At 40.2% G+C, this 17769-nt stretch overlaps 1 protein-coding gene across 1 annotated transcript in view; it reads right to left on the bottom strand.

The window, feature by feature from the left end:
* Smap2 (small ArfGAP2) overlaps positions 1-17769 on the bottom strand; it is a 49276-nt gene that overhangs the window by 15405 nt on the left and 16102 nt on the right. The window contains exon 2 of the mRNA XM_051188691.1: positions 1762-1895. Coding sequence (XP_051044648.1) covers positions 1762-1895 — 134 coding nt within the window. The remainder of the gene's footprint in view (positions 1-1761; positions 1896-17769) is intronic.

Below are 17769 nucleotides of genomic sequence, written 5' to 3' on the forward strand. Positions count from 1 at the left end.
TTGTGAGCCATCATGTGGATGCTGGGAATGAATCCTGGGTTCTCTGGAAGAACAGCCAGTACTCTTAGTCTCTGAGCCCCTGGATAGTTGCTTCTGTTGCTGTTATTAATTGAAAGAAGTGTCTAATAAGAGACAAATAATTCAGTAACAATTCATGCTACATAACTATCCATCAAATTTCTACAGGGCCAGCACTAATGGGTGCTATGATTCTAAGTTAATAAAAGTGTCTTTTGGCAATGCTGAGATTGGACTCAAGGCATAGTACATGGTAGGCAAATGTTCTACCACTAAGCTACCTCCCTCGGCCCTTCTAAACTTACACTTTTAGCTAACTTATTCAGTTCTATTATCAGTAAATAATGTTTTTTCCCATTAAGCATTTAAATGGACCCCTGTGCTGACTATAAGCTTGATACAACCTAAAATAGTCTCAACTGAGGAATTATGTAGTTCTGATTGGGCTGTGGGCATGTCTATGGAAGACTGCCTTAACTATTAATTGATGTAGGAGGACCCAGCCCATTGAGGGCAGCACCATTCTCCAGGCAGAAGTTTCTGGACAATGTAAGAGAAGCAAAAGCTAGATGAAAGGCAGCATTCACCTGTGTCTCTGTGCTCTGACTGCTGGTGTGAAGCGACCAGCTGCTCAAGTTCCCGCCATGACATACCCCAAATAGTGGCTTGTAACCTAGAGTTATAAGCCAAATAAACCCTTTCTTTGCTCCATTATGTTGCTTTTGGTCAAGGTGCTTTACCACAGCAACAGAAATGAAACTAGAAGAAAAATGTCACTCACCATTTAGACCTACAGTGGTCTATAAATACAGTCAGATCATTTCTAAAGCCTCTTCAGACATGAATGATATAAAACCTAATTTCTCCCATTAACTTTTAGCTAGTTTTCTTTGGATCCTCCCCCTAATGCCTCTGCCCAAAAAAGAAACAAACAAACAAACATACAAAAACCAACAAAACTTCAATAAAGTGTTTCAATATAGGAAGAAAATAAAGAATAAAGCTACACCAGGGAGCAGACCTCAGGCCACCTGGCAACATTGATTTATCTGTCACCCTGAGCCTTCCAAGCTAATAGCATGCAAGATAGATTCATGCATTTTAGCAATATAACATTTCTCTAAGGCCTGGAGCATAGCTCAGAAGCACAACTGAGAGTATCTGCTTAGTATTGTGTGGCCATGGTTCAATCTCTAGAACAAGGAAGAAAAATGAGTAGTCTATAATTTGGAAAGTTTTTGGTTTTGCTTAAATCTAGCAAACTTCTTTCAAGCTAGGCAAATACTCCCTCACTGAGCTATACCCTCAGCCCAGGAGGTTTTGTTTAAATGACTGCCTACATCTAAAACTACAAATGTTATATCTGTCAATGCCAAAAGTCCTAGGTAGTCACAGATGTCTTGAAAGAGTAATAGTTTTATCAACTAGAAAGACACATCTGTAACCTCAGGACTTGGGAGGCTGAGATAAGTGGGAAAGAGTTAGAGGCCTGATTGTCTCAAAACAACAACAAAAATAACAATTTTCTGGGTATAGTGGTACATGCTTTTAATTCCAGCACCCAGGGGTACACTGTGAAATCCTGACCTAAATAAATAAAATAAAAATTAGAATTTTCAAATGTGTTTGACAACTAAATTTCCCTCTTCCTTTCCCCTCACCTTCATGACCAGGTTAGAGTTCACCTAGAAATATTATTCATACTCAGGGACAAGAGAAGTTGGCCATCCACTGTGATCATACCTGGATCTGCTCTTGAGTCCACTGGTCGAGGTTCACTGATTTTACCCTGGATATATGTACCCCCAGATTTCTGTGGATTCCAGCACACCGAATGCAGATAAACACGCCAATGTTCCAGGAGGCCCATCGAGGCCCTGTGAAGACAGAACAGGACAATCACGTACAAATTATGATAACGTTCCCGCCCATCTGTGCAATTTAGATTATCAAGCAACATTTATGCTAAAACCAAAAGAGAGAGATTTTACTGCAATTACCTTTATATTGACTTTATTCATTCCTATGAATCAACATTTGATTTTTCATCATAAATGGTTCACAGGGCATCACAGAGCTGTGCAGTGACCATCACTCTAATTCTAGAACAGCTTGATCACTCAAACCCCAAACCTACTAGCAGGCACTCTGCATCCCCCTCCCCACCTACCCCTAGCTCCCAGGTCTTGGCAATCACAGATCTATTTTCTGACTATGGCTTGCCAGTTGCAGACATCTAATCTCCATGGAACTATGCCATGTGCAGACACAGGACAGGTTTTCAGCATCTAGTGGGTATTACTTGTATGATGAGAACTCCCAGTAGAGTGGTGGGAAGCCACGTCACAGCCTCTCTAGCCTGGTACCTTACACCAACAGTGGAAGACACTGAAGGAGAGGGGCCTGCCTTCAGCTTTCTCCTAGGAAAAAGGATACACACAGTGCAGGCTAGTCAGGTAATACTGAAACTGAAAACGCCGTAACCCTCTCTTCTCCTCCGGCCTATGAAATATGCATCCACAGTAACCTAACAGGATCCTCTCCCCTGGCCTGATGTCCCTACTTTACCCAACTACAGAATTATCTAGATTCAGAATTGGCAGATAATATAATTACTTGAATGTTTATTGGTACAAAAGAGAAATCTCAGACTTGAATTTAATAGGCTGTTTCAGAATCTCTTATCCCCTGACAGTTCTATTCACCCTAATAATATCTCTGGAAAATCCCCAAACTCCTCATAATTTTATATGAAAAAAAATCACTTTTATATGACAACTGCCAAAGACTGATTGAAAAATCTGGCATAGTTCCCTCTCCATCATTCCTCAGAAACTGATGACATAAATTAGGCACAGTATCAAAATTAGAGGCTTTGATTAAGCATTGAAGTGACACCAATACTGACTTTCTACAGAGCCCGTGCTTGGAAACAGACAGTTGTCCAGCCTGTGGATTTTCACAGCAGTTTTAATGAACAAATGCTAGAATTCTGTGAGAAATCTTCGAAATCTGAATCCATAATTATTACCAGAATTTTTGATTCAGGTAAAGTTCATTACGGCAAAATACAGCACAGGAAACGCACATCCTCCTAATCACCACCAGGAGGCGCTCTCTGCTTGAACCGTTATTGCTATTCTCCTGACAGGCTCGGGTTTATCTTCAAAAAGATCGGCAGCAGCTCCAGGTCGGGAGCCAACTGCAGTCTTCCACAGACTAACAGACACACAATGACTCATATACTTGTTTCTGGTAGGGGGGTGTCATACAGATGCAAAATGAACGAGGTTTCTCACAGTCCTGAATTCCTGTTTTTGTGAACAGTTTTCAAAATTCCCATATGGTCTTTAAAATTTGTAATGGGACCAAATATCATTATTTCATGTTTCTTTGACACTTTTCCTTTGTTCTAGATTCTAAAGTCTTAAAATCAAGACAGTTGAGATTGGGCAGGTAAGATAGCTCAGCAGGTGAAGGTGTTTGCCACAGAGGCCAATGACCTGAATGAATAACCCGGAATCCATACAGTGGAAGGAGAGACTGCACTCCCATAATTGGCCTCTGGTCCCCACACAAATGCAGTGGAATCCCCTCTCAATATCCCCCCCCACACACACACACAATAAATAAGGTAAAAGTAAAAGCAGGCGTTGGAAAGCAGTTAGTTGTGGAGTATTAGGCTATCTGCTTCCTGGGTCTGAGTCAGAGAAAGCAGTTTGCAATCATCGCAGACACTGGCATCACTGTGGAGTTTCTCCAGACACTCTTGGGTTGAAAGTCTTTCTGCCCAAGTCTACAGGGCCCCTTGCAAAGGCCCCAGAACAGAAATACAGCAATTATCTTTTAATAAGCAACCCCATGACAGCCTCCTCTTCCTCTCCCACGGGCATTTTCCCAGTGAAATAGTGAGGCTTCTCATTCCTGCCTCACGCAGTCTCTTTCCCCCTCACCGCCCTCCCCAAACCCGAGTCTGAACCAATGACCTCATACTTTCTGGGCAAGAGCCCAACTACTGCCCTACAACTTGGGTTCTCTTTTAATTTTCAGCAACTAGACTTATTTGTCACCAATTGCATAATCCATAAGACAGTGAAATCAGGGAGGACAAAAGTCACTTCTGGGCTAGGAGTAGGGCTCAGTGGTAAAGCACTTGCTTACTATGCTAGATTCTGGGTTCAAGCCCCAGCACTCTTCCCACAACTTATATGGCTGAAAATGTGAGGAAATGGTGTGGTTATTTAAAGTATAATTTGTGGAGTCAGAAACGACTTAGGTTTGACTGCAACTCCATCAGTGACTACACATATGACCTTCAGCAACTTCTTCTTCCTAGGCCTCAGTTTCCCTGTTTATAAAATGTATATAATAGCATCTACCTCCAACTGCCTAGAACACAGAGAAGCAATAAATAGCAATTGCACATAAGAACCTGGTACAGGGGGCTGGAAAGATGGGTTCAGTAGTTAAAAGCACTGGCTACTTTTCCAGAGGCCCTGAGTTCAATTCCCAGCAATTACATAGTGGCTCACAACCATTTGTAATGAGATCTGATTCCCTCTTTTGGTGTGCATGAAGATAGGTTACTCATACACATAAAGTAAATATTTTTTTAAAAAAGAACCTGGAACACAATGAGAATTCTAGAACACATTTCCCATTCATCTCCACATGTGTAACCCAACACTGTACAATACTACAGAATGCTAGAGGTTTGTGGTTTGTTTTGCTGTTAGCCCTGGCTGGCCTCAAACTTGTAGCAATCCTTCCTCTCTGCTTCTGCAGCATTAGGCTTATAGGCAGGTACCACTACACCTGGCTTCCCCCCCCCCTTTAGTTTTGAATTCGATTTATCGTGTTTCATGGTACACACTAAATTATAAGATACACGAAAATGGTTACTACAGTGGAATGGACTCAGTTTCAGTGTTTCAAGAAACATGAAAAAATAACTAATTGAGCCCCAGACTCCTACCAGAAGAATCATGTCTCTAAAATACAAGTTTATACCAATGAGTCCTAATTATAACTATAAACCTTCCATGGTATTTCATATACAGGGGTAAAAGTGAATTTCATTTGCACATGAGAACACAAACACACACAGAGATAGATAGATGATAGATAGATGATAGATAGATAGATAGATAGATAGAGAATTAAAAATAAATCTTTAAAAAGAACAAAATTCTCAATAGTCTCCAAGGGCCTTTTAACTTATTACTCTTTTGTTACAGAGCTTGTTATGTAGCCCAGGCTGGCCTGGTACTGGCCATGTAGCCCAGGCTGATTTGATACTGTGGCATTCCTCCTGTCTTGGCGTCTTGAATCCTGAGATTAGAGGTGTGCACCAATATCCCTGGCCTCCAAGGTCTTGTGCCTACCCATGCCTAGACATACCCGACTGTTCCCAGTGCCTCAAATGCTCTTCCCTGACCAGCAGCCACCACTGTAGCCAAACCAGCCACATAAAGTGCTTTCTGCCTAGTGTCTGGGGCACCAGTGGCACAGTGCTTGTTTCAAAGGTGTGAGGCCTGGGGTTCCTTGGTTATTAATCTGCACAGTTCACAATCCTCCTTCTGTCTTTCCTTTTTCATCTTACATTTTATTATGGAAAACATCAACCACACGACAGCAGAGTATAACTAACCACCAGCTTCAGTGATTCCCTACCCACCCGCCATCCACAAACCTCAGATTAACTAGAACAACTGAAAGAAATGTATAAATCCCAATCCCATCTTTTCACTTGAGTGTCTTCCAACCTACATCTTTAAAGCAGTAGGGTGTAGGTGCTATGAGCCTGATTCTCCGTTTTCTAACTTACACTATGCTTTGTTATTATGTACTTATGTCTGTGATTGTTCCACACTTCTTTCCTGTTAAACTATAAATGTCACAAGAGTCGATGGCCCTCATTGTCATCATTAAGGTACAGCATAGCTCCCCACATATAGCAGAGAGGCAAAATTTATTTAAAACTCATTTAAAAGTTAGCAAATCCTTTGCACCCCTCTCCCCATCACCTGTAGGAATACATTAAGGGAAAAGCAGGTCTGATACATGAATATGTTAAAAATTGTTTATTATTGTTGGGCATGTTGGCATTCACTCCACTCCTGTTATCCCAGACATTGAGTTCTGGGCCAGCCTGGGTTACAAAATGAGACTCATTCTCAAAAAAAAAAAAAAAAAAAAAAAAAAATATATATATATATATATATATATATATGTATGTACACATATACATATATATATATTATACACACAATTATATATGTATATGTTAATTTTAAAAAAATGGTCTCACAATCTAGTTCCAGATTGGCCTGGAACTCACAGGCCACTTGTGTCTCACCTCTCAAGTACTAGGACTGCAGACATGAGCCACAATACCTGGCTTAATGTTGCTTTCTAAAAGCTAAAAAAAATACATTGTTAGACTATATAAAGGAGTTATGAAAATTTAGGTCTCCATTTGAATAGAAATAGTTCTGTTCTGCTGGGCTTGGTGTTGCACACGTTTAATCCCAGTGCTTGGCAGGCAGAGGTATGGAGATCTCTGGAAATTCAAAGCCAGCCTGATGTTGTGGAACTGTCTTTTTGTCCACTGGGAAGATGTGTTGCTCTCTCTAGTTTAATAAGAAGCCAAATGGCCATTAGCTAGGCAAGAGGTATAGGTGGGACAGCCAGACACAGGATGCTGGAAAGAAGAAAGGCAGAGTCTCCAGCCAGATGGAGAGGGAGCAAGACAGGTAAATGGCACAAGCCACAGTACTGCCACAGGTAAATGCCACAAGCCACAGCACTGCCACAGGTAAATGCCACAAGCCACAGCACTGCCACAGGTAAATGCCACAAGCCACAGCACTGCCACAGGTAAATGCCACAAGCCACAGCACTGCCACAGGTAAATGCCACAAGCCACAGCACTGCCACAGGTAAATGCCACAAGTCACATGGCAACATGTAGACTTATTTAAAAAGGGGGGGGGTTAATTTAAGTTGTAAGGGCTAGTTTGTAACAAGCCTAAGCTATCAGCTGAGCATTTATAATTAATAAGAGGTCTCTGTGTGCTTATTTGGGAGTTGGCCTATCTTTTTTTTCTGCCTTGCTCAGTGAAGGATGGAATAGTTTCCAACATGCTGAGCACTCACAGGAAGGAGACGAGCTAACAGATGAGGCCATGCATAGATGGTGGCTGTCCCATGCTCTGGGAAGAATATTCTAAGTGAAAACAAATGGCACACATCCAGAAACAGAGAAGTCCCACCAGGGGCAGAGGCTAAGCTCTTGGGGATGGCAGAGAATGAGCCTGTGTGGCAAAATCAGTGAGCAGGTGAACAACAGGGCTTCGATTCCTTTCTGCTGTTACAGTTCCAGCAGATGACTTGCGGGTGACTTTTCCTGTGATAAATGCAGCTTGAGCCTCAATATTCTACCATTGAGCTATATTCCCAGCACCATGGCTGGTTGTTTTTTAGGTTCTTTCCTGTGTTTAGTCACTGTGACACTGTTTGAGCGTAACAACTCAGGGAAGAAAGATTTATTACAGTTTCAGTTCTTAGCCCATCGTGGTGAGGAGAGAACAACAGAGCTCATGGCATAGTGATTAGGAAGCAGAGAGGGAATGCCTGACTGCACCAGACAGATCCCACAGCCTCCCAGGCAGTGCTACACATATGCAGATCTCCCTTCCTTAGTCTTCTCTAAACTTTATTAATCTCCTAGGTAGTTCACAATCCATTCAGACTGACAACATTAACTTCATGCTCCTTGGCAGCCATTAGTGGCTTTACAAATGCCAAATGAAGAAGTGAAATAAAATAGCTCAGCAAGTAAAGGCATTTGTTTCTAAGTCTGATGAGGGACCCACATGATAGAAAGAGAGAACTAACTTCTGCAAGTTGTTTTGTGTCTCCATATGTATGCCATGGCTTGTGTGCATAGGTATGTGCAGTGTGAGTGTGTGTGTGTTTGTGCGTGTGTGTATGTGTGTGTATGTGTGTGTGTATGCAAAATAAGTACATGCCAAATGAAGATGTCAAATGAAATAATCAGATTATAGACATATTAGATGTTAATGAAACTAAAACAGTCAAATTCAGTTCATGAGCCTAAAACTGGCACTGAAAACTGGTTTAAATGTGATAATGTCCTGGTTTTTGTGTCAATTTGACACAAACCTAGACATATCTAGGAAGAAGGACTCTCAATGGAGAAAATGCCCCATTGGCCTGTAGGTAAGTTTATGGGACATTTTCTTGATTAATGGTTGATATGGGAAATTAAGGAGGGCTGCAAGAGGTTATGTTTACCAGCCTGTTTTTATTTATTCAAAAAAGCATCCATCCAGTTCCCTATACCAAAACAGTAAGAAGTAACTTCTGTAAATACAAGCAATGTAAGGAACATGAGACTAAAATAGGGCTTGCTCAATCAAGCTCTGCAAGAGAAGCCACGTGTTCCTTCCGGGCCAGATTACAACAGTGTTGCTTCTGTCTGTCAAACAGGGGCATGGTCCACATGTACAAAGTCAAGGAAAGGACAGACGTTACACTTCCTAAATGTCTGAGACAAAGAAAACAGAAACATTTCTCAGGTCACTTAAGGGATGAAGGAGAGTACTACACTAAGGAGTTAAAAAGTCAGAGGTAGAGCTGGGCACACACCTTTAATTCCAGCACTTGGGAGGTAGAGACAGAAGATCTCTGTGAGTTCAAGGCCAGCCTAGTCTACAGAGTAAGTTCCAGGACAGCCAAAGCAGAAACCTTGTTTCAAAAAAAACAAAACTAAACTAATCTAAAGTCAGAGATGGAGAGATTGGAGAGATGGCTCATTGGCTGCTCTTCCAGAGGATCAAGGTTCAATTCCCAGCATCCACATGACAGCCTTCATACTTGCATACATGCAGACAAAACAACAGTGCACAAAACTGAAAAATAAATAATTTATAAATCATTTTAAAAAAATCAGAAGGCTGGAGAGATGGCTTAGCTGTTAAAGGCTAAACTCTCTCTCTCTCTCTCTCTCTCTCTCTCTCTCTCTCACACACATACACACACACACACACACACACCAAAAGGAAAAAAAATCAGAGAATCACAGGTACAAAGAACCTTGAACCTCAATGAGCCCAGCTTCCTGAACTGGATGCAGGAGACCCTTCAGGTTAGCAGTTTTAACCTGTGGGTTGTTACACCTTTGGGAGTCTAACAACACTTTCACAGGGGTAGCATATCAGATATCTTGCATATCAAATATTAAAACCCATAACAGTAGCAAAATAATTAGTTTTGAAGTATCCACAAAAAGTTTTGTTTTTGTTTTTTAAGACAATGTTTCTCTGTATTTCTTTGGAGGCTCTCCTGGAACTCTCTGTAAACCAGGCTGGCCTCGAACTCAGAGAGATCCATCCATCTGCCTCTGCCTGCTGAGTGCCGGGAATAAAGGTGTGTGCCACCTATGCCCAGCTGACAAAAAGTAATTTTACGGTTGGGGGGGTCACCACATTATGAGGAGCTGTACTAAAGGGTTGCAGCATTAGGAAGGTTGAGAGCCACTGCTTTCTTTAGGTAATGGCTGGCTCTAGAGTGGTAGTGAGTTAGGGATCATCTCAAAAGGTAGCAGGTTCTACTGTTAGATGGCAGACTGCTAGAGAGGGCCAGGTTCCAGTCATCTGCAGGGACCACTTCCATCTCCCAGGGCTGCTCTTCACTTCTCCTAGATTTACATAAAATATGCAAGGTGGAGGCTAGGAGATTCTAGCAAAGAAGAGTAGTGCTTCTTACAGTCAACAGAGTCGACATAATCAAGGGGATCAATAAATGAACAGATGCAGCAATTGGATTGCTATGGTGTCAGTGGAGGTGCAAAGCAGCCTTACCTCCTACCAGGAGCCAGGGAAGGAGGTTTACAAAACACAACACTGCCAAGTACTCACTGATGAAATAAATGATAACCAGAGCTGATCTGTGCCGATTTCAGCAGCCAACAGGGCCTTTCTCAAAACACAAAACAATTATCCAAAAGTGAGAAAATAAAATTCATAAAAAGCAAAACAAAATAAAACAAAAACTATTTGGATCCTTCTCCACACTGTAAGGAAAACACCAATCTCTGGAGTCCCTACATTCTACATTGATGCAGGATATAAATCAGGAGATAGAAGTAAGGTGGTTCAAAGCCCTTATAACTGTGCAAAAGGCAGATTTGTATGTCATTCTAATGGTACTAATGGACTTTACAGAGCCTCTCATGATAGTTACTGACTCTCAATATGCAGAGTCATCTTACTACTGAATATATTCTTGATGATACAGAATTAACTTCATTATTTATACAATTACTAGAAATAATCAGGAATAGGGATCATCCCAAATATATAACACATATCAGATCTCATACAGGTTTGCCAGGTCCTCTAGCACAAGGTAATGATGAAATTGATTAATTACTAATAGGAAGTGAGCCGGAGGCCTCAGAATTTCACAAAAAAAAAAAAAAAAAAAACAAAAAAAAAAAAAAAAAAAAAAAAAAAAAAACACCATGTGACTAGCAAAGGTTTAAATAAAAAAAGATTTTTTTCCATCACTTGGCAACAAGCTAAGGAAATTGTAAAAATCCTACTTGTTCCTTCTATAACCAAGCTCCTTTACCAGCATGAAGTAACCCTAAAGGTATGAAAAGAAATGAAATTTGTAAGTGGATGGGTTTCATTTTACAAAATTTGGAAAATTAAAATATGCACACCATATAATAGACACATTTTCAGGATTTCAATGGGCAACTGCTTTGAGCTCTCGAAGGGCTGATTCTGTAATTACAGACCTATTAGAAATAATGGTATATCTGCAAAAATAAAAACTGACAATGCTCCAGCACATGTCTCCATTAAATTAAAATAGTTTTTTAAAAATATTATAACATAAAGCATATTATAGGTATACCACACAATCCTACAGGATAAGCAGTTATTGAGCGATCTAATCGGGCCTTAAAGGAAAATGCTCTATAAACAGGCAGGGCGAACCAAGACTCCCAAAAACAAACTGCATAATGCTTTACTAACCTTGAACTTTCTCAATGCTAATGAGAAAGGAACAACAGCCACAGAAAGACATTGGACAATAGAAAAAACTTCTGAGCTACATCAGGGATGTATTGACCTCACAAACCAGGATATGTGCTACATTGGGGAAGGGGTTTCACTTTTGTTTCTACAGAAGAAAAGCTATGAATACCATCAAAGCTAATTTGATTTGAACAGGAGAAACCCCTTGATGAGGAGAAATGACATCTCATCCACCAAGGTAAAATCCCACAAGTTGTAAAGAAACTTCACAAAGTTGGGACAGGGTTCTATTCTTGTCTTTACAGGAAAACAGCAAACACCCATCTTCAAGAAGCCAAAAGACATTGGAAGTATAGATGCCTAAAGAAGAAAGGATAGCTATCCAGAAAGAATCATCAAATAAAGAAGAATCTGATTTATGGTACCAATATGTAATACAGGATAAAATCTCATTACCTAAACACCGATATCTCCTTACTTCCATTATAGTGGTATTCCTGAGTCACTTAAAACTCAAAGTTGGCTTTCGAGTTGGACCGTGGCTCTCTCCTTCTCTAAATTCAAGCATGTTGTCAAAAGAAAAATTCAGTTTCTGTCTCATAAGAGCCAACTGGTATGAGAAGAAAACAAAAATCTAGGGACTATTACAGTCAAAACTGTTATCTCTCAAAAATCCTAACTTTCCTCATACTTATTTTCATCCTTATTGGTACCTTTCCTCATTTGCATACCTTTACATTTTGATATTAATGTTTAATATTAAATAATGGAAATAGTGAACAGTAAAATTTCCTAACAGCAATCTCTGAAGTCTCCAGAAAGAAGATGGGGCCCCACAACATTGATTCCACTTGATTCAAAATGATGTCTTTGAACTAGTAAACACCACTCAATGATTGGTTTTGGACTAAAACTGCTCTAGACAATTCCATATTTTATAGCTATGATGGTCTGCCTTCTTACAACACTGTGGCCAGAGCTTCAGATAAGCATTACCTGCTATTCAGAGACCAGCTACAAATGTTACAGCTCTTGAGACTTAACCATTGCTTTAGTTTTTTGTTTTGTTTTGTGTTTTCCTACAGGATCCCATAGACACCTTCACCCCCATGGCAGCTGGAAGTAACGCTAAGAAAACAATGCCCCTTTCCCTATATTTGGCTTAGAAGGTGTTTTGTTTTTTCCTAAGGATATAGACAGCTGTCATCTGCTTAGGGTTGGTTTTAAGTTGTGTACGGTTGGGGGTGAAATATGACATTCAGGATCAGGAATCTCTTTTAGAAAAATATAAAGGGAATGGATGACATGGGATATAGGTAGATTAGTATCTCTTCTTGTGAGCTATTTTAACAACTATTAGCTATAGACAACTCACATTGTTATAGGTTCTTGTATATTGATACTTATGTAAAATTAATTTTGTCTTCCTGTCTTGGATAATTTGTAGATTGTTTAAACTTGAAATTATATTTGTCATACTGTGTAGGCTTCTCTTCCTATTTACAATGTTTTTGCACACAAATGTAAAGTTAACTTTATCATATTGTATTATGTATGTTTCTACATATGCTTAAGATATTTTATATATTGATAAAATTTAGGATATTCTTATCATTTTATACAATACAGTTCTATATCTGGTCAAGTTATTTCAGTTCTACCTCTGATCTAAAGATTTACACATATATGTACATAGTTACAAGTTTGAGGTCACTATCCACATGGTGCACATCTGTTTAAAGATTGTTTAATTGCTTCAGTCAGTAAGCAATATATGTTCCTGAGAATTACAGATTATAGTCAACCATGCTTCTTTTACCTAACAATGTTAGTCAGGTTCCCTATATGCTCAGAGGTGTACTCAACATAGATATTTGATCTTCAAACACTTCAAAGACCTACAGAATGGCATTTAAATGTTTTAATGATTTAGAACTCCATTGACATAAGACACAATTGCTCCTGCAGCACCAAGCAGTTCCAGAGAGTATGATGGGCACTGATGACATTCCATTTGGAGTTCATTTTCTTCTTGGGCAAAGAACTGTCCTTGCCTTGACTGATGACATTGGACACGCTGTCCTAAGTGGACAAGCAGGAGATAAACAAAAAAAGACTGCTGAATCTTGTCAAGTCAGGGTAGGACAGTCTTTCAAATTTTCCTGCTTCTGATATGGTCTGTCAGATACTTTAAGCCTTAGCCAAATTTGGTTGCCCCAATGTGACTGTGAGACCTTGGGTGTCTGTCCAGGTAGCCTGCTGTTTCTGCCATTTCTTGCACCTTTAGAAAGTTGCCCACTTGCACTTCCTACTTACCCTAGTAATGTTATTTCCCTTCTCAAGTCTTTGATGAGGTTGAAGACTAGATAATCACATCTAATACCCTCTCTTATCTTAGGCTAGAGCATATTAGTACAAGACTTAGACTTTCCAGAATAGGAAAGCAATCAAAGTAATCTCTGTTATTGCCATTACCCTGGGACTGGACATCTAGTATGTGTTTCTTGCTTAATGTTGCTCTTACTGGTAGTAGGTCTAAATTTGTACATGTTTTTACATTTCTTTCTCCTGGACTATACTTGAGATTTGTTATCATTATACATAGGGTTTGTTGTTGTTGGTTTTTTTTTTGTTTGTTTGTTTTTGTTTTTAAGCAGGCTTAAAACCCTCTTATTTAGACAAAAGGGGGAATGTAGTGGCATCTTGCTTCACCAGTGGACTTGAGTGGTAACTGCATCCTAGGAGCATGACTTCAGGTATGCAAATGTAACTCCTTATGAGGAAAAGGAGGGGTTGGCTCGCTGTTTTGGGCTGTGGTTGGAGCATCTGTAAGGGCAGAGACTGCTTCTTCAGGAACAGGAAGACCTCGTGATTATTTAACATAATTGTGTGAGTATTCCCCTAATAAATACCTGTTAATCATTTATCAAAACTATCAAGAAATTACTGAAATGTTAGGCAAGAAAAGGAGGAGGATTTTCCATCTTTCTCAAGTGGTAGCCTTGCTTCTTTGTCTTTCCTCAGCTCCCTGAAAGGAAGGGTCACAAAAGAAAATACCGTCGAAAAACATGAAAGGATTACAAGTCCATAGTAACCTAACAGCCAAAGTGCCAGGAAGTATCACCAGGAATTCCCCATGAATCCTAGGAAACCCAGTACTTGGTCTGAACTGGTTACCTGCCTGATCCCTGCAATCCACAGAACTAAAGATAAAATATGCTAACCCATTATGTGACTTTGTCAACTCAACTCTTCAATTTCCTTACTTAGATTAGATTATCTCTAAAATCTAGCTCTTTTGAAGCATAGTTACAATGATCTAAAATTCATTAAACTGCTAGGTCCTATATTACCAGCTACGTGTAATCTTGTAATCCCAGCCATTGCTGAGGGAAGATTGCAAATTCAAGGCCCACCTAAGTAGCTTGGTTTGACAATGTCTTAAAATAAAACAAAATATAATAATATTTTTTTCTTTTTCCTTTTTTGGTTTTTCAAGACAGGGTTTCACTGTGCAGCCCTGGCTTTTCTGGAACGTGCTAGCCTCGGACTCCAAGATCCACTTACCTCTGCCTCCAGAGTGCTGGTATTAAAGGTGTACACCACCACCACCACCGCCGCCCAGCAATAATAGTAAATTTTAAGAGAGAAGTAGCACTGGCAGAGTGCTTGCCTAGCATGTTTGAGGTCCTGAGATAGATCTCTAGCTGAGTGTGCATACACAAATGCTTGCTCACGTGCACACACACACACACACACACACACTAAAATACAACACCCACAAAACATTAAAATACTAAACTGTATGGTAGCCCAAGCCTTTAATCCCAGCAATTGGGAGGCAGAGGTAAGTGGATCTCTGAGTTTGAGGCTAGCCTGGTCTACAGAGCCAGTTTCAGGACAGTCCAGGCTACACAGAGAGACCCTGTCTTGAAAAACAACTCATCAGACAGAAGAGCTCCTGGGTGTGGTAAGTTACTGATAACAGCCACAAAAATCTACAGCTACACATGTGGAAACACCATGTTGCAACTCATATATGTGTATGTAATTTCCATGTCAGGTAATTCCTTAATTTAAATAATTATGCACAAGGCCTTGGGCTTAACCCCCAGCACCAAAGGAAAAGATCAGAAAAACAGTTACTAGGTGGGTGGCTGTGCATGGCTGTGGTAGTGCTATCTAAAACTTTGGGACAAGCCTAAGTGTCTTGGCATTTCCCTAAGAAATTCTGGTATGTGCTGCTATGATTTTTTTTTTTTTAATAAAAACCAGACATATTTTAAGGAAAGAGGGGGAAAAAAAAAAGCTGGTCAAATGATTTCCTGCCTGTGTTGAAGAATCTTGTTAAGTAAGGAAGTGAATTGCCCAACCACAGAAGCCCAAAGCTACTTCCAGTAGAGACCAGCCCTCTAAATTTACAAGCCACTAAATATCATGGATTTTGATTTTGGTTTTGTTTCATTTTGAGACAGGTTCTATGTAGCCCTGGCTGTCCTGGAACTCAGAGAACTGCCTGCCTCTGCCTCCTCACTGCTGGGATCAAATGTGTGCCGCCATGCCCAGTGACTATAGTACAATTTTAATGAAAGAGCTGGACATGGATTTCTATTCTTAAAATCTCAGTTCTCAGGAGGTTAAGGCAGGAGACTGTGAGTTCTAGGATGGTGAGCTAGAGACAGCTACCCTCAGGATAGGACAGGTTGAACTACAATACCCAAGAAGCCTCAGGAAAGAAGCAAAAAGTATAGGAACTGGGAACTGAAAAACAACAACAAAGCATGCTGGGGAAAAAAAACTCAATATATGAGCCAACTATGCTCAGTTCTGGGGCATCCTGCACACTCTTCAGGCTTCTGTGGACATTAGGTATGCACGCAGTACAATTACATACACCCAAGCAAAATACTCAAACACATTCTAAAATATACATTTAAAAAGGCATATAAAATAGTAAAAAATTATAAGTGAAAACCTAGTAGGTATATTTTTGTGAAAATGACTTTTTATAGAGGAATGACACCAAGTCACTGTAAACATACCACATAGAACGTCAGAGGAATAGATGTCTATAATGTTTCACGTCCCCCAGCCAGCCCACGACAGTTTGACTCTAACTAATTCCCTCTATACAAAGACCTGCTTAAAGCATTTATGAATAAGCTATAAGAGTAGTGGCTGAGACATGCTTCTCTGCAAGGGGTTGGGGGGGAGACAAAAAATAGCTGCTTTCATGAAGGGCAGGAAGGAGGTTGCTTCATGAGGAGCCAAACAGTGAAGACTATCTCAGTACAAACGATTGTTTGGCTTGAAGGCTCCATGTGGGGAATTACTCCAGCAAAGGCTCAGCTGGACGAGAAGCAGAGCCTGCCAGAACCCCAGGACAGGGACTAACACAGGCTCGAGTGTCAGAATCATGGTACTGGGATCCCAGCACATCCCTTTGAGGATGCCCACAGAACACGGCCTCCTTTTCTATGCACCACTCTGAACCTGAGCCAGTGAAGACTGAATTTAAATAGTCAGTGGGAACAATTTCAATGTTATTCCTAAACTGACATTTTATAGCAAATGTTAATAAGTAGAAAAGTTCGATGTCTTGAGATCAATACTTCTGGAAATCCAACATGTTTCAATCATCATTTCAAAGAATAGCAGCAGACTGGTGGAGACTGTTCTTGCAAAGGGTTGCTTAACAGCTAGACAGGTGCAACAGATTTGAACCCATACACATGACATTTCAAACCAACCATCCCAATTAAGCTATGTTCCTAGTACTCATGACCTCACTTCAAGTCGTGAAGCTAACTTGGTTTGTCAGGAATCACTGTCTTCCCTTCTGAGAACATTCAGTTCTCTGGTGATTTATAGGTTACTTTAGGTTAAAATTTCCTTACTGTAATAATTTTGTGATAAATTATTTTAAAATTTAATATTTATTAAAAAATAATCTACTCATGTCCTTAAAACATACCACACCACACACCCCCCCACACACACACAGGAACAACACTGGGCAGAGTGATGCATGTCTTTAACCCCTGAACTCAGAAGGCAATACATGTGTGAGTGTGTATGTGCGGGGTTCAGCCCTGAAAATATACATATAAGTAACATACAAACTAAGCAGGTTGTATTTAGGGGTATGCGTGTGTGTGTGAGCTCAAGTGTCTGTATGTGTGTATACATGGAATGACAACAAATAAAGAGGTCAAGTATTGAAAGAGAGCAAGAAGGGGTATAAGGTAAAGTATGGAGGGAGGAAAGGGAAGGAAGAAATTATGTCATCTTATTATAATCTCATAAAGAAAAAAAAACCCACTGGAAATGCAAAGAGAGTATGCCCACTGGGAGAGATAGCACAAATTTTTGGAAGAAAAATGAAACTAACCCATGAGTTGTTCTGCATCCTCCCTCCATAGGATAGATTTCTCTGCCTCTACCTAATGATGAAAAGCTGATTGCTTCCCTGGGTAGCTGAAGGGCTAACTGTCATAGCACTGGATTCTCACACAGGACCCAGCCCTGACCAATGACTCACATTGCTCACCCAATAGTCTCTGCATAGAAAGGCTCTCTCTCCTGCATGCAAGTCACTACCTCATGCAGCCACTAACAGCAGACCAAAGTAAGCAGGTAAGCAGGGAGGGTTGGCTGAGCTAATAGCTATATAACC

Source organism: Phodopus roborovskii, unplaced genomic scaffold, assembly GCF_943737965.1.
Source record: "Phodopus roborovskii unplaced genomic scaffold, PHOROB, whole genome shotgun sequence".
Taxonomy (NCBI): Eukaryota; Metazoa; Chordata; class Mammalia; order Rodentia; family Cricetidae; genus Phodopus; species Phodopus roborovskii.